This window comes from Pollachius pollachius, assembly GCF_949987615.1.
Source record: "Pollachius pollachius genome assembly, chromosome: 11".
In the NCBI taxonomy this organism is placed as follows: Eukaryota; Metazoa; Chordata; class Actinopteri; order Gadiformes; family Gadidae; genus Pollachius; species Pollachius pollachius.
This window is the reverse complement of record NC_136944.1, coordinates 14077287-14098532: the sequence shown is the minus strand read 5'-3', so window position 1 is coordinate 14098532 and position 21246 is coordinate 14077287. Positions and strand designations below refer to the sequence as shown.

The 21246-nt window shown below is 41.3% G+C and overlaps 2 protein-coding genes across 4 annotated transcripts; one reads left to right on the top strand and one right to left on the bottom strand.

The window, feature by feature from the left end:
• The first annotated feature begins 760 nt into the window (after nt 1-760).
• On the top strand, nt 761-12542 carry prpsap1 (phosphoribosyl pyrophosphate synthetase-associated protein 1). Of its 3 annotated transcripts, XM_079746235.1 has the most exons (12): nt 761-911; nt 1050-1164; nt 1756-1808; nt 2703-2769; nt 2973-3145; nt 5740-5855; nt 6068-6123; nt 6775-6920; nt 8249-8290; nt 10362-10432; nt 10891-11037; nt 12381-12542. In XM_079746235.1, exons 2-12 carry the CDS (start codon nt 1082-1084, stop codon nt 12537-12539), a joined length of 1113 nt encoding a protein of 370 aa, XP_079602361.1. In that variant the 5' UTR covers nt 761-911; nt 1050-1081; the 3' UTR covers nt 12540-12542. The 3 variants fall into 3 exon arrangements, with proteins under 3 accessions (XP_079602361.1, XP_079602360.1, XP_079602362.1); XM_079746234.1 differs by having other exon boundaries at nt 761-1164; XM_079746236.1 differs by lacking the exon at nt 8249-8290 and having other exon boundaries at nt 761-1164.
• Nucleotides 12543-17779: 5237 nt separating this feature from the next.
• LOC307082529 (ras-related protein Rap-2a-like) lies at nt 17780-20666 on the bottom strand (the record flags this gene model as incomplete). Its single annotated transcript, XM_079746149.1, has 3 exons — nt 17780-18493; nt 18614-18772; nt 20649-20666. The coding sequence occupies 3 exons, from the start codon at nt 20664-20666 to the stop codon at nt 17780-17782; spliced, it is 891 nt and encodes a 296-aa protein (XP_079602275.1).
• Between the last annotated feature and the right edge of the window lie 580 nt (nt 20667-21246).

Sequence of the window (21246 nt, the reverse complement as noted above, 5' to 3'; positions counted from 1 at the left end):
TCTAGAAATGAATACTATATGTGTTGAAAACAACAAGTGTTGTTTTAACCAAAACCTTACTCAAGAGACTAAGAACCTGAACGTTAACTTCATGAACATCTTTGAACACGTCACTGGTATTCATATACTGAGGTAACACAATTTGATGTCTGAAAACATTTTTTGCTATTTCTGATTCATTAATGTTTCATTAGTCAAAGTCATTCATTCTCGTATCAGAAGCCCATCAATATGAATGTTAAAGGGACTTTGTTTTTTAAGAGTATGTTATGGGTTTTACCTTTCGTTTTACCCCTACCAGAGTAGAAGGCAGTTCAATTTACTTGGCTAGATGATAGGAGCAAGAAGCCTATTCAAAATACTAGTAGGTGTGTTCGGTTGTTCTCACATTTATTTGGTCTGAAAAGTCTTTAAAAACGTTCAGCTTTAAAAAAAATTAAAAATAAAATAACCATGTCCTCATTTGCTGGTTATATCAGTTTCCATCTGATCGTATACCTGCATTAAGTGGCAGTCCGTTTGTGTACATGATTTTTCAAATTTGCAACCAAAAGAGGGGTCCCGAACCACGGGTTGAAAACCACTGTATTTATTTCTCAGTATTCTTCAGTGGTAGCTCCAATGGTACCAATCGTTGGTAGGGTAGTGTGTTACGGAAAGAGGTGAAGTGCTGTTCCCTACTGGACATTAACAGTTACTGCACCACCAAAGATAAAACGCCCACACCATTGTCATACAAAACCAATCCCGGGCTTCCGTATGTCTGCGCTACACACGTTTGTCATTCAGTGCAGATAATTAATTATATTATACCTGCTGTCTAGCCAACATGTAACGGCTCTCAGTGTTCAAAATAATTTTTCATTGTTGAGGAAAAATACGCCAGTCCTCTACTGTACTTCGGAGCTAACGTCAGTATCACATTGAGAGTAATTTAGTGGCTTGCTAGAGGGCTAACGCGTGTCAGCTAACGTCAGCTACAACAGCTAGTTGAATATAGCAACCATAGTGCTTAACTGATTCATATATTTTGTTGTCAAATTTACTAGATTTCCTCTGCTGAACCACCGCAAGTCTCACCATGAATGTCGCCAAGAGCGGTTATCGTGTTTTCTCGGCAAACTCCACAACCGCATGTACAGAACTGGCCAAGAAGATAACAGAGTAACGTTGCAATGATTTTCTATCATATTTAAGAAGCTAATACATTTCTATGTAAACATATTCATCATGTGACTCGGTTGTCTCTATCATTTTGGAAGGCTTAACTGTCATCGGTTCATAAGTTTAAAGGCTAGCATATGCATCCTATTCATGTCTATACTGCAACACATGTCTGTAACATGGAAACTCAAGTCCCAGATAACTAATGCAGGGCAAAACCTTTATTTTTCACAACTGTCTTTTGTTATTCCTTTATTAAAGGGTGTAACGATAATGCCATACTGTTTGTTACAATGTAACATTGTACTTGACTGCTTCTCTTATTTACATATTTCTAGATATATATATTGGAGATACTGTACTGAGAATTATAGATTGGTTGCAATGCTGAACTACCAACAAACCCCATTATTTGATCGGCCCGAAATTATCGTTCTATGCCATAACCCCACCGTTTAAAAACTTTACACAGAATATGCATTTCCCTTCCTGTTCTGAAATCATAACATTGCCTTTGAGCTACGACAATAAGGAACGTTCAAGTATTGGAAAGCAGCCGTTTACAACTTCTGATATTTTTTCACCACACAGGCGTCTGGGAGTCGAGCTGGGCAAGTCTGTCGTCTTTCAAGCATCGAATAGAGGTAAGCAAAATACATATTAACTAGTAAAAAAAAATGTATTGAAAGTGTTTCCTCCAAAACAAGTAGGATAATCATGTAAATTGAATGGATAATGTATCATCCCACACAAAGCTAGATGGATAACAATTTGAAAATCAGGCTTCAATTACATTTAGTCATATTGTTTATTGGAAAGTGTATTTGTTCCTGGACACTATGTGGGCAGGTTGTTAGTAGTTATCCGCAGTAAGTAGTGCTCTTGACAGCGTGGCATTCCCAGGGTTGAAACAGAAGTTAATTAATCCCTTGCATAAAAATAAACAACACCACACAGTCAAATTGTTCATCGCTGAAGTAATGACATCATTAGCCAACCGTCTAAACAGTTTTTGATTGAGAAATATGGCAAATTGCCCCCGACCATGATAATGGGCCACTCATCTGCTTCTGCAGTCTGCAGCCTTTTCAATGTATTAATTCATCTCAGACTAAGCAAGGATATCAGGATGTCTTGTGTTGTTTTCTTGTATCATTCATGCAATCACTAGTGGATGCACTGCTGAATACATGGAACTTGTTGGAACATTAGAGGGAAGGACATGAATTGTAGTGTTATCCCCTCTACTGCAACGCTATCGATGCTCTCTTAATTCCTCTCTCGCCAATAGCACATATTTGGAGCACCCTGTTACACAAAAGCTTGCTTGTGTCGTTTTTGTACAGTGCTGAATGATGGCCTGTTGTTTTTTCGGTTTAATCAACCTTGCTACCATGTGTATGAATTCACTGTATGTCGCTTTGGTTAACAGCCTCTGCTAATTTGACCAAATGCTTATGATGAAGGTTACATCACTAGCCTAGGCAGGGCATTCACTTGATCATTGGTTTACTGTGATTTGTTATTTGTTTCCTCAGAGACAAGAGTGGATGTGAAAGAATCGGTCCGTGGACAGACAATCTTCATCATTCAGACCATACCACGGTGGGTTACAAACAACGATATACAATATATACTGAAACGGCACTTTAAGACATTTATCAGCATCATCCACAGCAAACCAAGTCACTGCAAACAATTTCCCAATCTTAGCTTTATTTGAAGTATAATTTGTAATCTATCTGTAACCGTCATAAACGTTGGTGTAAAAGAAGGTGCCTGTGTTCGACTTTCGTGTCCCATCACAGAGATGTGAACACGGCCATTATGGAGCTGCTAGTGATGGCGTACGCCCTGAAGACGTCCTGCGCTAAGAACATCATCGGCGTCATCCCGTACTTCCCTTACAGCAAGCAGTGCAAGATGAGGAAGAGGGGATCCATTGTGTGTAAACTCCTGGCCTCCATGTTGGCTAAAGCAGGTAGGCTATACCAGCCACTGAGATCATGGTCCCACTGATTACCATTTTAGACTTTTTTTAATATACCATTTCAGGGATCACTTTACATAAGTGTCTCTGTGTCATTGCTATTACACAAATACACAATTGCACTGTAATTAAATGAGTAAGCAATGTAACAAATACGGCTGGGTATTGCCAGGTACCTCACAATTCAATTCCGATTCTTTAGGTCACGATTCGATCGATTCGAGTCGATTAGATATTTATCCAATTGCTTTGATATCGATTCAATAATACGTGCAGATGACAAAAATACCTAAATATTATTTAGGTATTTTTGTCATTTGTATTGGTTTAGAACAGTGACCCCAAAATTAATTAACCATTTCATTGTGATTTAATTAGCAAAAAGGGAATACAACAATGTATATAATTGGAATAACACATTGTATAGTATTGTTCTTGAGCTAAACTTGCAGCATAAAAGTAATAATCGTAACATGGACAAATGTAAAAGTGCATGTCAATTTAGGATGTCAGCATGTCAATTCGGTTCTAGATTACAAAATACAAAATGTCCCTCCTATTTTAGGTTGAAATGTAAACACTGTCAAGCTCATAATCTGCTTACTTTTAAAGTAGTACAATTATAATTAGGCTTAGAAAGTGCCATCGTTTTGGACAACAAAAAAACTCCCATTGGACTGCTGGCCATAATGAACGACCGGTGAAAATAATATACTAGCATTAAAAAAATAAACGGAAATAATCGATTTAAAAAAAATTCAGAATCGAAATTGAATCGAGAACAAACAAATTGCAGTGCATTGATGAATCGATATTTTACCCAGCCCTCGTAACAAACTCACGGCATATTCTTGTTATGTAATAACGCTTTATCACAACTTAGCATGGAACTGCTAACCTTAACATGCTGTTCTATAATGTTATTACATGCTGCTGTATTGCGTATTACAAAGAGCTTTTCTAAGTACACTGAAACTGTTATGTAGCTTGTAACCAATTTCAGTTCACTGCTTTATTTGTGTTCACTTCAATGTTATTTCTGGCACCTTTCTGGCATACAAGGATAATCCACGATATTCTCCAATCATCTAGGCCTCTAGGCTTTGACTCTTTTAGTGCCTTAGGGCCCTTTGAAGCTTTGAGGACTGGATAGCTGTGATGTTATTCCAACATTCAACCAACTCAACCATTTTTTTGTTGTTGATTTAAACCTGGTAATGTGTCTTATTTGTTTGCCAAAGTAGTTATCTATGCGATTTTATCAATTACTGAAATAAGCCTGAAAACAGGAGTGAAATCCTATGTTTTTGCCAGTCTCTGCCAAATAGTTTGTGAACGTTCTACTCTGCTCCAAATGCAAGTAGCGTAGCGTAGCGTCAAGGTGTGTGTGACGTGTAGAGCTTTGTCTGGCCAGCGGTTGACTTCTGCATGCGAAAGGGGGTTAAGCCTCTCGGAACACTCGTAGTATAACGCCACGATGTGTTTGGTTGTGCAGCTGTTGGCAGCTGTTGAATTTGGTGTTTGCATCCGCGAGACACCTTTAGTACTACGCCGTGGTGTGTGTGTGGATGGTGAAGCTCTCTGTGCAGCAATTTATTTTGATGTTCGCGTCCGAGTGAATGTTTTTCAGACGCATTGTGGCGCAATCATTGCTCATACACAACGACAGTATGAAAAATGTAGTTCAAAGATGCCATTGGTCGTAACCATGGGGATGACACTCTCTCATCCCCCCCGCCCCTTTGCTAGAACAATCGAGCCCAAATGCTTTTTTTTTTATCAGTGTTCAAATTCCAGTGGAAATACTGACACTTTTAATTTGTCCCACTTGATTTTTTTAATTAAACATAAGAAATTAGTGAAATGGGGGCAAGGTATTGTTGTGCCTAGGTTGTACTGCTCCTAGCCCAAAGGGTCTGTTTTCAATCCCCAAGTTTTGAACCTTAACTTGTATGCAACCTAACTAAACCCCCTCTCATTCTAGGGCAGGTCCGCCGGCTCCCCATTGGGATTAGGTTTACCTTCAAGCCTTAGCTGTATTTGAATTCACTAGCAAATCACTTGGTATTGTAGCCCCTGCTACATGAAAACAGTATTGTAACAGTAAAGAGGCAACACACCTAAACATGCTTCTGCATGATGTTTCTTAATCCTTCTCACACATGCAAAGCAACAGTGATGCAAACAGTTTTCAGTTAGCCAAACATCCATAATAAGGTGTCATTACATCAAATGTACAATAGAGGGTGATTTATCAGCCTTCTTTACAATCAATGTGCCCAATAACTGTGGATAATAGATTGATAAATCAAAAGTCGCCCCTTTCTTTCCAAACAGTAACTGGTGAACGCTCTTCCTTTGTTTTGAATAGAATTGGAGTGCAACACTTTCAAAATAAGAGCAAGATTTCAATGTTTATTAGAATCAAAGCCTTGCTAGGGCAGCCTTAGCCCACAACTCTTGAGATGGCGCCTAGTTGTGCTTCCATAGTAGCTGCAGTTGTCCAAGCATGTGTAGGCCTGAATGATATTGTACATTGAAAGGGTAAGCTTCATGTCTGATGTTCTCTCTGGTTCCGCCTTGAGGTTTAACTCACATCATCACCATGGACCTGCACCAGAAAGAGGTCCAGGGATTCTTCAGCTTCCCGGTGGACAACCTGCGCGCCTCCCCCTTCCTGCTGCAGTACATCCAGGAAGAGGTGAGCCGCCTTTCTTCCATTTCTATACATGAGTCGCCAAGCAAATAGTTCTGGACAATGAAATTCCAGCGACAAGCCCAAGTCAAGTTTAAACAAAAAAGAATGGATAAAAATATACAAGTGGCCGCAACCATAAATAACCTTATAATAAATATCAAATCAATCAAATGAATGATCTTAATTCCACACTCTTGATTTATTTTCCCACTCAGATTCCTGATTATCGAAACGCCATCATCGTGGCCAAGTCACCATCTGCAGCCAAACGGTAACCACCGCCCCACCCTTCTACCCTTGTGGATTCTGGCTACACTGTTGAGCTTAGCATATCGCACAGATAACTACACAAAGGCCACAAGACATGTCTTGTGGCCAGTAGTTTGATAGTCTAAGTCTTTTCCTCAAGAGTCAATTATCTACCATACCCGCAACAACTAAGTTGACATTTGCTGCAAACAGGGACAAAAGTCCTAATCTCATTGAAAAAGGTTGGGCTGTATCAATGCAAATGTGTCCTAGGTAGGGGATTGTTGTTGACTCAGGGTGAAAAAGCTTTTCCTAAGGTGGGGCTTTATGTTCACACCCTTAGCTCTCAAGGTATTCCTAGGCCCCTTGCCCCTTCCTTGATAATGAAACGGTATCGGCATTAATCGTATTCTGAAAATACTGTAGTCAATAGCGTTTTTTTTTGTTCGTTTTTATTCCTATAATTTTTCAATTGAGAAAAGTCAAAGATTTAAGAATAATTCCACAAGGAAGTTATATTAACCATATCAATCTACCATTTTGGACAGTTTATTATTTCAATCCGGTTATGTTTTGATATTCTCTTAGCCTTTGAAAAAAAAATGTGTTAGGTGTGTCGCCCCTTTTCGTAAATCCCTTAGTTTTAGATCAAGTTGTGTTTGGCTGGTTCCAGGGCCCAGTCCTACGCCGAGAGGCTGCGTCTGGGCCTGGCCGTGATGCACGGGGAGGCCCAGTGCGCTGAGTCGGACATGGCTGACGGACGGCACTCGCCCCCCTGCGTACGCAACCCCACCGGACACCCAGGGCTGGAGCTTCCTTGTGAGTACACCTCCACCCCTAAGTGCTCACATATTGCCAGCACATAGACAGGCATGCAAGCTCATGAATAAAGCGAGTTTAAAACAGGGATGCCATGCAATGTGCTTTACGACTAAATATACAAAACATAACATTAAAGAATGAAATAATACAAATCATTTACATTTAATTTTATTTACGTTTTAAGTCATAATGGATTATTTGCAATAAAGAGACAGCCATGAATAACATACATTTATTAAATATATATAGAACTTACAGATGATAAATATGTACACTAATACCTGCATATAGACAGGTCTACCACTGTTAGCCACTGAGCATCAGACGTTGCATCGTCTCTATTATCATAGGACCTCACTTTAAAACTATTCCATACCATAGGCTAAAATGGTGGCTCTCAACCACCCAACCGTTTTTTTTTTTGTTGTAATGAGGATTCTTTTTTTTTTAATATTAATTGTTGTCGGTACGCCTCCACTAAAATTAACACATACGTGTTCTGACGCATCGTAGAGCTACAGAAAAACATGTATTATTAACTTTGGAGACATCCTAATGCTACTAATGCTTATTCTACTAGTCCCGGCCCACAGGTGTACTAAAGTACTTAAGGTAGGCATGCAGATCTATTGTATATTGCAAAGTACACCTATTTTTTAAGCCCAACCACGAGGAGAGGAACATTAGAAAAAAGGTGACACTGTTGCCCTTAATACAGATATAAGCTGTATGCAAACAAATAATTGGTTGAAAGATGGACTTGCAGAGTAATATACCTAATCCAGGACAGATAGGGATCCTGTCCAGTCAGAACCATGATCACTTGACCAGGTGTTTTATTATAAGCAAATACATTTCTTTTTACATTATTATTGTTATGACAGAACATTGATAGAACATTTCTATTTTAACTAGAGTTGCAACCGACAACTCAAAAATCCTCCCATTCAGAACCTCCGATATTAAAGTTCATCAGTATCTGATTGAAATATGAATTATTACTTTGCAGTTGCTCACACATGAGATGAGATGTTCTTTAATCCCAGATGGGAAATAAGTGCAACATAACTTTCGTTGTTAATGATTTCAAATTCAGCTTGAAAGATGCCTCGGGCAAAAGGGTTTGCCTGCTAGATAAATATACAAGCCGAAATGCAACCTAAGTGCTGGCTAATTAATGTGTGGCTTACTAAAACGCCTCTAAGTTGGGATGGGTGAGAGGATTTTTAGAGTCTTGGGTGTTTAGTTTTTTGTCTTTACCATGTCAAGTGTTTTTTTTTTTGTGTACTTGTGTTTTAATGTGGTGTTTATTTTGTTGGAAATAGCAGGCAAACAGCAGGCTCCGTTCCCTGGGATAGAGCTCCCAAGTATGACTGTAAACTCAATATACCTCCTACTGTGTCTATGAAATGAAATGATTCCTCTTGGAACCGGTTCCTCGGTACGTGCATGTACTGGATCAAAAGGTTTGGGTGCATCTTGTAAAACGGGCCGTGTGGACTCTCACGGAGAGGGAGGTGGCGACACTCAGTCTGGACTTTGTTGCTCCTTGTTTTGTTAAGTACATACTTGTTATTCCACAATAACAGTGTAATGGGGGGTTAATGGAATGACAATATTTATTGAGTTTATCAAATTACAGACTTAATTTTATTTTGGGAATACCCAGCCTTTATTAATGTTGGGCATGTGAAGTTATAGACAAACTTGAGATGAGTTGATGTGCATTTTTGTGTTTCTATTTGTGTGTGTGCTCATGTGTGTTTTAAGACCCTGAGCACAAACAATAGCCGCAAACATTAATATAGTTTAATTGAACATCATCAAATTTAATACGATCTCAATCTCTTCCTAATAACCATTCGGAATCGGATTGCAAGTGACGAAGCACAGAAGCAGCACTTTGTTGGCGCCACACCTTCCCAAGACTCCACACTAATAATTCTACAAGATGACACGGAACCCTCTGATGTATCTTTTTCTTCAGAATCGGCCAATCATATGTGAACCTGGAACCATCGTTAATTCCCTCTTCCTTCCCATCTCGCCAACATTCCCATCACGCACCTCTTACCGTACTTGCTTTGACGCCTTCCCTCCCTTGATTAACATCTGGCCTTCATTGCCGCATGTTGTGATAATGCTAAACGCATGCTTTACATGTTTGTTGTTTTGATAGTGTGCATTGAGAAACGTTGAAATCAGAATGAGGGAGCACGGATGAGAATGAGGCAGAGGGGGTTGATGTGCTGGTATGGTTGAGATAAACGCTGCCAGCCTTGCTGGGGAAAGCTGTAGGGCGGCAGACTGGCTGCAGTACACTTCTTGGGGCTGGCTTCGCTCAATGGTGGAGTGTGCGCTCTTGTCGTATGCAAACGCTTCTTTAGCCCTAAACTCAAGGTGAACATAGGGGACAGGTTTGAGTAACAGGAAGTGGAAAGTATCTGGTCTATATGCAATGCATGAAGCATGCTAACTAAATATTTGTTTAACTTATAATTAACCAACCTTTGTTATTAATAAGAATCCAATCTCCTTAGCTTCCTCTAAACAAATGACACTGTAGGGAACTCAAACTACTTTTTGATTGGCAAGAGTAATTCCGATGTTGTCAAGCAAATCCATAAGGGTCGAAAGACTTCCCTCAATTTTTTTCCCACCCTAATTTTGAAGTATTGAGAGTTTTAGTATCTGTGTTCCGCTTTTGTCTTTCTTGGGAGCATAGGAATATTTCCGTTTTATTTTAAAGCATTCTTTCATTCCAGAATAACATGAAAACATTCTTAGCACTTGACTTCAGCTAATAATACTATCATGCCATTCCTAACGTGGATGCTTTAATCTGCAGTGTCTAACAATCCCATGAGTACTTACATTTCTTGGCTTTGATGGCCCCAGTGGGAATCGTACCCTTAACCCCGGTACTGTCAATGCTATGCGTTACCAATTTACCAGCTTTTAACTGTTTTATGGGGAGGCCATCTCAGTGCATAAAGGAAGCGTATCGCTGTTAACCCTGCCCACCACGGCACGTGATGGAGCTGTCGCAGAGTGCTCTGATTGGATGTGCTTAGTGTTAATCATGTGGCCTTGCATGGCATGTGTTGTGATGAGGTGAGCGTTTTTCTCTCTCTCTCTCCGAGCGTGGCCTAACCTGAGTGGTAGGTGGGGTAGAATGGGGGGAGGCAGGAGAAAAGACCACCTCTTCATTCCTGGGATTAGTAATCCATAAAACAGACCCAACTGAAATCACTCGCTAATCGGAGCTAATCTTCAACAGATTTTTTTTTCCCTTTTGATATTTGTAATACTTTTGGTTTCAACCCATTTTACCCTAATCTACCGGCTGAGACCAGTGTTGGGTGAGCGTGGAGTGGATCCTTCGTGTCTCGGCTCGGCGGTCCGGCTGCTAATCCATGTCTGTCTTCGTATCCCTAGTGATGATGGCCAAGGAGAAACCTCCAATCACTGTGGTCGGAGACGTCGGAGGACGCATCGCCATCATTGTGGTAAGAGTCACAACTCCTCCCCTTCTGCCAGCACTACTACTCGAATCTGAGCTTTATAAGCTCCACCGGGCTGTTATTGAGGAGGTTTTCGGTCATGACCCTCTACAAAGCAGTTATTTTCGCTAAAGCATATAATGCATGCAGTTTAGCATAAATGCATGGGTTTTTCGCACAACCATCGATACAGTTTTTTTGTATTCGGTCTGTCAGACGATGTACAATGACAGACGATATTTCGGTGTGTTCCTTACCGTGCACGATCAAAAGTCACTAAAATCCTTCAGGTGTCACAAACCTTGACCTGCATGTGTGCGTTTATTATGGTGCAAACTCCCATTCAGCAAGACCCCTTGAGGTGTTGTCATACTAAAATCCCACTCGCAAATGCAAAGAGTGGACATTTGAGGGGGTAAGGCTGTGGCCCTCAGGACAACACTTTAAACCCCTATACCCCACAGGATGACATCATAGACGACGTGGAGGACTTTGTCGCGGCAGCAGAGATCCTGAAGGAGCGTGGGGCGTATAAGATCTACATCATGGCCACCCACGGCCTGCTGTCTGCAGACGCCCCGCGCCTCATAGAGGAGTCCGCCATCGACGAGGTGAGCGCTTGTCCGCCATGTTTTAGTAGACAAGAGTAACCTCTTGTTAAAGGAGAAATCCGGTGTAAAATGGATTTGGGATATGTTTGGTATGGTAATGAGTTGGAATGTTCCTTTTGGAGCAAAAAAGCGCATAAAGTTGGCTGTTTTTAGCCGATTCTATCAAAAAAGGCTAGAAGTAGCCTGACACTTTTTTGGTAGTATAATAAGGGTCTTAACATATAAAACGGGGCATTGATAACTTTGTAAGTGTACAGATTGTTTATTAAAAAGGAAATTTTATACACAATACCATCAGTAGTTCACCCGTCGACGCCATCCTGTTTTTAAGACTCGATAAGTAGATTGACGAACACAGAGATTGTGCCATCCGTCAACAACACGCAAGCTCTGTGTTCGCCAATCTACTTATCGAGTCTTAAAAACAAGATGGCGTCGACTTCTCCTTTAAGGCATAGGCAATGCCTCAACCTTGACTTGAATGTTTTTATGTATTTTTACCCAAGGAGTTGAGGGAAACTATTTCATTATTTCTCTTTAGGATAGATTTCTCTCTTCTCCCTGTTGATAATGTAATGGTAGTTATGCAGGCTTGACTTAACTAGCTTGTTCCTCCACTTAAGGTAATGGTGAGGATGTTGTGTTCTTGACTTGATGCGGTATTAGTGATGACATGACTTTGACTTCAGTATCTCCTTTTCTAGTCCTTGTTTAGGTAATGGTAATGATTTAAATTAGCTAGTCAAGTCAAGTTTGACTTTTTTAAGACTCGATAAGTAGATTGATGAACACAGAGATTGTGCCATCCGTCAACAACACGCAACAAATCCAGTCAAGTCAAGTTTGACTTGACTAGCTTTTTCCTAGTCATAACCGCTAACTTGAAATAAGCAACTACCTATTTATATACATCTCAAAGTAATACATTTAGAATTGAAGGGATGTGGTCGGAATCCCCCCGCGCTGTTTTGCGTAGTTTTCACTTCCTCAAACTTCACTTTCTCTCAGGAGAAACTGTAGCCTCATTCAGCTGCACCGTTGCCGTGCTGTAAGGGGCCTGGCTTCGCTTGCTGAGTGTATGGTATTTGATCACCCATTTGGACACGCAGCCAGCTGGGAAAGTAGACTGGTTTGAAATATATAATAAAATAAATATAATAAAATCTATTGACTGAAAAGACACGAGATTGCAATGGATTTCAAGCAACATCATTTTCCGATGCTTAATGCACTCCTTGATGACCCGTCATAACATAATGATGGGTCATCAATATATACTCATATACTCCGGTTTTGTGTTGTCCATCACATTAACATTATCCAACAACGCTATGAACCTCCAGGTGGTGGTGACCAACACAGTGCCCCACGAGGTGCAGAAGCTCCAGTGTCCCAAGATCAAGACGGTGGACGTCAGCATGATCCTGGCCGAGGCCATCCGACGCATCAACAACGGAGAGTCCATGGCCTACCTGTTCCGCAACATCACCGTGGATGACTAGCAGAGACAGAGGTAGCGGGAGGGAGGGGTTGAGAGATGCAGGGGAGGCTGGGAGAGAGGGATATAAGAGTGAGAGAGGGGGGGAGATGAGAGAGAGGTGGGGATGAGAGAGTAGACAACAGAGAGAGGGATATGGAGAGAGGCAGAGCGTTGGGAGACAGTGGGATGAAATGAGAGAGGGGAGAGACTGACAGCATAAAGAGACGGAGATGAAAGAGGGCAACGAGAGGAAGTCTCTGGTAATGGTCAAGGCACACTATTTTCATGTTGCGTGTTCACTTCACCTCAAGATAAAAATTATCCAAGCTCTTAACGCTAAAGTTACCCATGATGCACTTCCTTTCAATGGTCAAAATGGTCGAAACCAGCAACTGAATAGCTCTGAAGTAGAGAGGTCTCACTGTTTTTGATTGGCCGGCAAAGCCAAACTTGTGAAAACCTGAAAACAGCAGTAAGACTTGTAGAACGCCTTGTTTAATGTCTCATTAATTTACTCTAATATTTGGTTTTCATCTATGATATCAGCATATACGAAGATTAATATGCTGTCTAATATGCTGACTTGCTACTGAGTAATAACCTTTCGACAGTCAAAAAAAAGTAAAGTTGGTGTGATTTTTTTTTTTTTTGAAGACCTGGACTTTTGGCTGGAGTTCCTGTGTGCCAGATAAATGTTTTTTTTCCGTTTTTTTTGCCCTTGTGGTTCAGGGATGTGTCTATCACTGTGACTTCACTGGGAGAACTAGACTGCTTTCGCGACAAGCAGGGTCCCTCCTCTTATATCCACTGAAACCAAATGCTGTTTATGCACCAAATTCTCTTTCTTATTTTAGGATTTGCGTCATTTGGCAGGTACGATTTGTGAGGATGTTTATCATGTGTGGCGTCAATAATAAACACATTTCGATGTTTTAACGGCTCCTGGATGATATCAGTACTGAGCTGTCCTTGTACTGTAGTGATGTGTTTGTCGATATACTTGATTAAACAGTGGCTGCCAAAGCCAAGAGTGAATTCATGCTCCTTTCAAGAATACATCAGTTAAATTTGTAATGCTTTTAAACATGGCTGCCTATCACTATTTCTACTCCAACCCGTTTTTTAAATTTGATTGGGGTGACAAAGGGCTGGAGGATAACGTATAAAAGCAACATTATTTTTATTTCCAATGTTCTCAATGGAAGTATATAGTAAGGCATCAAGTAATAGCAACAATGACAACATGCATCAACTGGCATCATTACTTGCAATACTATTACAACTATTGTTTGATAGGATTACTAAAATATGAATGGGATTACCTGCTTAAAGATATGTACAGTTTTACATTTGTTAGTTAAATATTGAATAGTAGTCTCGAAATTAAATGTATTGCCCTACCAGCTTCTATTCCGTAGAAAGTGTTTTAGCTGTGTTTTGAATGTCTGCTTGGACTGGGAAAGCTTATTGTCTCAGGGAAGGCTATTTCACATATGTGGAATAGCCTTGTATGGCTGTATTGATTCTACAATTATGTGTATCGGTCTGTTATATAAATTACTGAATAATGAGTCGATAGCGATTTGGTGTTGTGCTCTAAAAGCTCTTTGTGAAATCAAATCTTTATTGTTAAGAAATTAAGTGATAAAGAAATGATTCCATCTACATATTGGAAAGTAATATCAAATTTCTTTTTAAGAATTGTTTGAGAAGGGCAATGCTAAATGTCTTTTCAGGCCTGGTGGCAATCAAGATTCCTTGTACAACCCCCTCTGTACACAGTTTGAAAAGTAAATATTGGCTTTGATTATATAAACGCGGTAAGCAGCACACAGTAGGCCTACCAAAAATCCTTGTTTTATTCTATTATCGTGTTCCTAAGTCAGTAAAGTAAAGTGATCTGGGTTTTAAATGAGGCACACTTTCAGCCAAACAGACGATATAATTCCTATCTACTAGGCTGTTATATTCTCATAAATAACACTAGTATACTCCATTTATAGAGGAATATAATATATTTATTTATATAATTACAATTTCTCATATTTCTGCATTCCTCTAATTATATGATTAATCCATCCACATGCAACTCAACAAGTTGCCGTGTGAATGTCAGCCAGTTTAGCCCGTTGATACTCCAGCTGCAGTTTAGTTACGCGTCGTTGAAGTAGATCTGAACACCATAACCACCAGTCCACCTCGACATTGCCCCAGACCCTGTACTTGTTCCAAACATCTCAGAGGTTCAAGTAAGCCTGAGGAGCTTCGACCAAGTCCAGGGGCAGAGACTATGGGGGCGCTATGGGGCCTAAACTGCAGAGAAACACAAAGACATATCGACGTCAAACATGATCGTTTTGGCCTTTTCTCCTCCTAGGAGTCATGACGAAACGCATAAAAAATTTTAGAAGTTGTCCAGATATCAAAATAAAAAAAATTGTACTTACTTCTTATTATCGGCAGGGTTGTGTAGTAAGGTTGTCGATTCCAACTGAAAAGGCGCCTTATAGAAAGATGCCTTACCCCTTCCTACTGTGCCGTAACTGACTAAATTGACAAGTCGCTTTGGATAAAAGCATCTTTCAAACAAAACAAAATACGAAATTCTGCTAAATAACCAAATAGTGACTAGCATGTTCTTATAAGTTCAGCAGAAAAGGTTCTTGTCCAATGCCTGAGCTTGTGGCGTGACTGCCGTGTGTCTGGGGAGAGAAAGGAGTGTTTGAAATCAGGAGTGTGGCTAGGACGGTCGTGGCAGCTGTGAGTTAACCTCTGCAGAAAGAGGAAGCAGGCACCTGACAAGCACAGGTCACTTCCCTCTCGGAGGTGAGGGTAACAAAGCACCTTGTTGCTATACATGGCTCCAGAGAGGAACCGTTACTGCCTGTCTGTCTGCCTTTAATTCCATCTGCCTGGGTATCGGCCTCTCTTTGTCAACCGCTTCTAACTGGCCTGGCAGGTCAATCAGTCTGCCTCTCGTTAGTCCATCCATCGGTCTGTCTCTCCATCTTCGCTTTATCTGACTTTTTCTCTCAGTCTCTGTCTGCTTCCATCGGTCCTCCCCTATCTGCCTGCCTGTCTGGCTCCCCCTGATTTCATTTGTCTCTGTGTTAATATTTAGTCTGTCATTCTGTCTCTCTTTGTTTGTCTCTCTGTCTTTCAATCTCTGTTTGGTTCAATCAAATCCTCGCCTGTCTCTCTGCCCTTTACTCCATCTGTGTTCATATTATATCCCTTCACCTTTGGCTCTATTTGTCTGTCTCTCCGGTGTCTACTATCATCTCTCCTTGCCTGTATGTCAGTGTGCCTTTCTGACTAATGTTCCCGCTGTTTATATATTTTGTGTTATACTGCTCTCTCTCTCTTTACCAGATTGGGGAGGGGTTGATGTTGAGGGGTTAACGATGTTTATTCCGAGGTAAAAAGGCACTCGCTTTATTTTTTTCTTTTATGCCACCACAGACCTTGCATGTCACGATAATGCTAATACGCTCCATGTGTGGATAATTGTTCTCTCTGTTGTTCTGGTGGATGAGATGTACGTCAGAGCCCACGCACGCATGCATGCGTTCATATAGGTCCAGGTTTGGTTAGGTTTCTACCTGCTGCAGGCATCACTTTATAAGGAGTTTTCATTGGTTTTGGTAAATAGTCTCAATAGTCTTATAAATATACCTTATTCACCGATGAACACACACATTTACACACCTTGCCGGGAGCTGTAGGGGATCGGATGTCCTTCTGAAGATCACTCATGTTAGAGGATAAAGTGAGCTAGTTGGAGACAATCTGCTCTACTTAAATCTCAAATTACAAATTTTCTAAAGTTGCTTCTTCATTACAATATTAATGGCAGATTATGTGTTTTGCTATTGGGGCGGTAAAACAGAATGGAGAAATTGACAGGTAAAATTATACACAAAGTGAAATTGCAGTTTTATTGTTAAAATATATTTATAATGTATTTCTTTAATATTTAATAACTGACTAAATCATTTAATTGATCTGGTCATAAATACATTTTCTGGGAAAGGGTCAACATCAATGTAAAGATCGATGTGTTAATTATTTTTTACCTCTGCCAAGATTTTGCACAAACAATTAAAACTGTTCATATCCTAATGTTTTTTTATTCAGAGTTTGTACATGATTGCAGTCAGGACACCAAATAAGATAAGATTGTACTTTATTAATTCCAGACAGAATTTGTGATGGTCACCTCTTAGTTGTGTAAATTAGTGTTAAATCGTTTTTAATGTGGAAGATGTGAGATATACTAGTACACACGCAGTGATGGAATGGCCGTTAAAACTATGTAGATTAATATAGAACCTATCTGCACTCGTACAACACAACACAAATAGGATGTTAATGGGAAGTTAAACTATAATAAAAATAACACTGTGTGGTAGCATAACTTCATGATGCATTACATGGTTCAAACCATGATTGTTGTGTTGCCATCAATTATTCTATATGGCACCTTTCTCTTTTATGCATTAAAAAAAAGACAGAAGATAGAATAGATAGAATAAATATAACAAAAAAAATCCACTGGCTGCTATAACTTAGAAACAGATAAAAAGGCATATTCAACAAAACGTACACAATACATGCAAAGCCCTTTCAAAGATATCTTTCACATGGTACAAAAACAACAGATTTAACGCTTAACAGAATACAACACTGCCCACACAGGAATCAGTGACCTGTTCCAGCAAGGACACAGAGAGAAAACGTGTTCACAACACCTGCTTGTTGCAATCTTTCCATTGCGTAACGTACCGTTATCGCTGCCTGTGACTTCCCCAGCCTCAGTTCTAATCTTTATGACTTCCTCCCTTTGCTCAGATCTGCCAGTACCCTCTCTAGAGGGATGTTACAATGGGGTGTTTAAGGAGTTGGGGGACAGAGGAGTGAGGCATAATGTAGTACATTCAAAACTTGGAACAGTGTCCATCACAGAAGCCCGTAGTTGCAAGCCTGGAGCATTGGCTATTTGTTCCATTCTTCCTTTGTCTCTTTCTACTTCTAATTCTCCTTATTATTTTCATTCTCTATTTCACCCTCTTTCTTCCTCTCATTCCCCGTCTTCCTCTTCCCTTCTCTCTACCAGTCTGTCTCTCTTATGAATCCAGAAGTCAACAACTTCCAGGTTCATAAAACAAAGTTCCCGTTCCTCCTAATATAAGTGTCATCACCCATCCAGCTCTGCGGTGCCCACCACCACCACCACCGGCTGACCCAGCAGTACCAAAACCTTTAGGAGACGCTGCAGTTGTGGGTGGTGCTCTTGGGGGGCCGGTCGCCGACGCCCTTGGGGAAGGTCTCGCGGCGGCGTCTGTGCAGCGCGGGGCTCAGCCGGCTGGGCAGGCGGGCGTGCTGCAGCAGCTCCCGGAACACCTCCACCACGTTGGCGTCGTCCTTGGCTGACGCCTCCAGCATGCTGTGGTTCCAGTTGAGCTCCACGGTGGCCAGCGCGTCCTCGCTGGACACGCGGCGCTCGCCGCGCCGGTCGATCTTGTTGCCCACCACCACGATGGGCGTGAACCTGTCTTCCTTCACGGCCAGGATCTCCGCCTGCAGCCGCTTCACCGCCTCCAGGGACTCGGGGTCATCCACGGCGTAGACCAGCGCGAAGGCGTCGCTGTGCTGGATGGAGAGCCGGCGCATGGCGGGGAAGGAGTAGCTGCCGCTGGTGTCCAGGATCTCCAGGGTGACGGTGGCTCCGCCCACCTGGTACTGGCGGCAGTGCATCTCCTCCACGGTGCGGCGGTGCTCGGGCTCGAAGGTGTCCCGCAGGTAGCGCTGGATGAGCGCCGTCTTGCCCACGCCGGCCGCGCCGAGGAACACCAGGCGCACCTCCGTCTTCTCCCTCGCCTCCACAGACACTTTCTCCTTCACCTCCACAGACGTTTTCTCCTTCACCTCCAAAGATGTTTTCTTCTTCGACTCCACAGATGCTTTCTCCTTCACCTCCACAGATGTTTTCTCCTTCACCTCCACAGATGTTTTCTCCTTGCCCTCCACAGATGTTTTATCCTTCGGCTCCACAGATGTTTTATCCTTCAGCTCCACAGATGTTTTCTCCTTCACCTCCACAGATGTTTTCTCCTTCGGCTCCAAAGATTGTTTCTCCTTCGGCTCCACAGACATCTTCTCCTTTTCTTCCACAGAGGTCTTTCCCTTCAGCTCCACAGAGATCTCCTGCTCTCGCTGCCTTCTGTCTTTTTTACTCTCTTCAAGTTTCCTCCCCTCCTCCGGTATTTAACGCTCACTTTGCCTTGATCCTCACTTGCTTCAATCCGTCTCTTTATTTATCAGATCCTGAGCTGTTACAATACATACAAAGAATACAAAAGGAAATCTGCTGAGATGTGCAAGTCTCACCTCCTCATGTCTAGAAGACGAGGAGCAGCTTAGGAGAATCGTGGTTCTATGGTGACGAGAGGTCCGGCGCTGAGAAAGGGAGAGGGTATAATACCGGCACTGATCAACGATCTTTTCAGCAGGTGTGCCTGAGAGTGTGTCAGTGTGGGGGCTGTGTGCACTCCATTTATGAAGCCTTTCGCTCGCAGATACTGCCCGCCCCCATTTCGTCTCTCAAACAATAAGAGACTCACTCAGCTTCCCTTGTGTTAATTGCAATATCAATTGACATAGGATAAATAACGGAGACCCTCTGGGGTCACATGGTAGAAAATAAAAACTTGTGTAAATCTGTGTGCACAGTTCTGTAAACCGTTCCCTCGGATTCCGAACAGTGCACACAGATTTGGTTCGTTCCATGCAGAAGGGATTCCACATGAGCTTTGTGACGGCTAGTCCTACACAGGCCTCATGCATGAGTATAAGATATATTCAAGATGAGGCAAACGTAGTGTTTCAGTCGGAGATTAGTTTATTTTTAACAAACATTCAAATCTTCAGTCATTCATACTGTATAGATGCCGGTGTGAATCAGATAGGCATTTGCCGTCACAATGCTCATGGGAATCCCTGCTGTGTAGAACAAACCAAATTCATGCGCACAGATAAGGAAAACAGTACGCATGGTTTCAGAATCCGAAGAAACGGTTTATCAATCCGTGCGCACGGATTTACACATGAAGGTATTTTTTCTACCATGTTACCCCAGGGGGCTCTGTAATAAATTTCAGGAATGGTGCATGTGGATAAATTATTGATGTATTGCCTATTTTGCTCATAGCCGAATATAGCACTGAATATAGAATATGAATCCTTCATGTGAATTGTGTCATTGTATCTAAAGTCAACTGAAATTGAGCAAGGCTCTAAAGCCCAGTGGGCTATCCAAAGCACGTGTGTCTGTGTGCGTTTGAAATGATAGATTTCATAGAATTCCTTTTTCAAGACACAAACTTTTTCACTTTTTCTGCTAGTATTAACTACCAAATTCTGTTGCAAGGTAAGGAGATGACTTTGGAGGGGGCTTTCCACGTGACGGTGGTTCTAAAAGCAGCTACCATTTTTGTTGACACTCGCCAATCCTTCAAATGTCCCCTAGCGTTAACGGAAACATGCATTTCAGAGTTGACCAGTGATAGGAAGCAAGATTGGTTTTGTTGTGTTACTGATGAATGAATGTACTTCTAAATATGATGGTTGTTTATTGTTAAGATACAATGACATTTTATTCAAGAAGTCAAAATACGTTAATAGTTCTTAAGCAGTCATTTAGCAGAGGCTTATGCATGAATATCAAATTAATAAATAGGATAATAGGAAATGAAATTGGATCAAATGGATCAAAAGGTCTGCATGGACCAGATCAAAGAGATTCCGTTGTGTTCATGTTCCAGAAAGTGTTTGCAAAATGCATATATTTCAACTCCTTTTTTTTATGAAGCATCAAAATTCTGTAACAATTAATTTATTTTGTGTGTGTGTGTGTGTGTGTGTGTGTGTGTGATTGTTACTTGTTGCTATGATACAGCTGAAAACGTCTCTTTTCCCGTAAGTCCTGCCATTCCTTTATCTAGTGAATTTTTTTTCCCCTCTTTTGTGTACATCCAGTTCCTGATCATCAGCATCCCTTGATTGGCCTGATATGGTCATATCAAAAATATCTACCAACCTTTTCACTTAAAGCTCACGTAAGATAACCTACCTCTTGCACTATCAACATCCTTACCGAGGACAGGTCTGGGGCTTTGTAGCGTTTTTTCAAATGGAATTCAGTGCTTTGATAACTAACATCCTGCATCTTTTGAAAGAATCCAACATAAAAGGGGTGTGAGACTTTTAGAGGTACGATCTATTAATTATTTTATTAATACAGTTGACTCATAATATAAAATGATAATAAGTAAATCAAAGAATAATAATGAAAACCAGCTTGAATGGGCTCAAGGAGTCTGAGGTCTTGCTGAGATGATGGAGTGATCGTGACACTCTGTTCCCAGAACCTAATGTCCCTCAACTCGGGAACCAGACACTCCCGTTAGCCCCTGTGGCTCTCTGGATCTAGCAGCCATCGAGGTGTTACAGTTAGGGTGGATGGAGGTGAGAGAAATAGAATATACAGAGAGAGAAACACAGGCAGCTAGTGGACATTGTATGTAAAACCTCTTCATAAGTCTGAAGTATGTGTGTTCCCTGACCTCAAGTGAGGGGGTGTTGTATAACAAGGGCCTAAGAAGCCCTTTGAGGCTCTTACGCTGATTTAAGGGCCATACAAATTGAATCACCTTGGAAAGATACAAACG

Excerpts from the sequence above, each read along its gene's own strand:
- prpsap1 (XM_079746235.1), top strand. The coding sequence starts at position 1,082 with ATGAATGTCGCCAAGAGCGGTTATCGTGTTTTCTCGGCAAACTCCACA. Across the intron at positions 2,770-2,972 it reads ATCATTCAGACCATACCACG|AGATGTGAACACGGCCATTA; the intron begins GTGGGTTACAAA and ends GTCCCATCACAG. Across the intron at positions 3,146-5,739 it reads CTCCATGTTGGCTAAAGCAG|GTTTAACTCACATCATCACC; the intron begins GTAGGCTATACC and ends TTCCGCCTTGAG.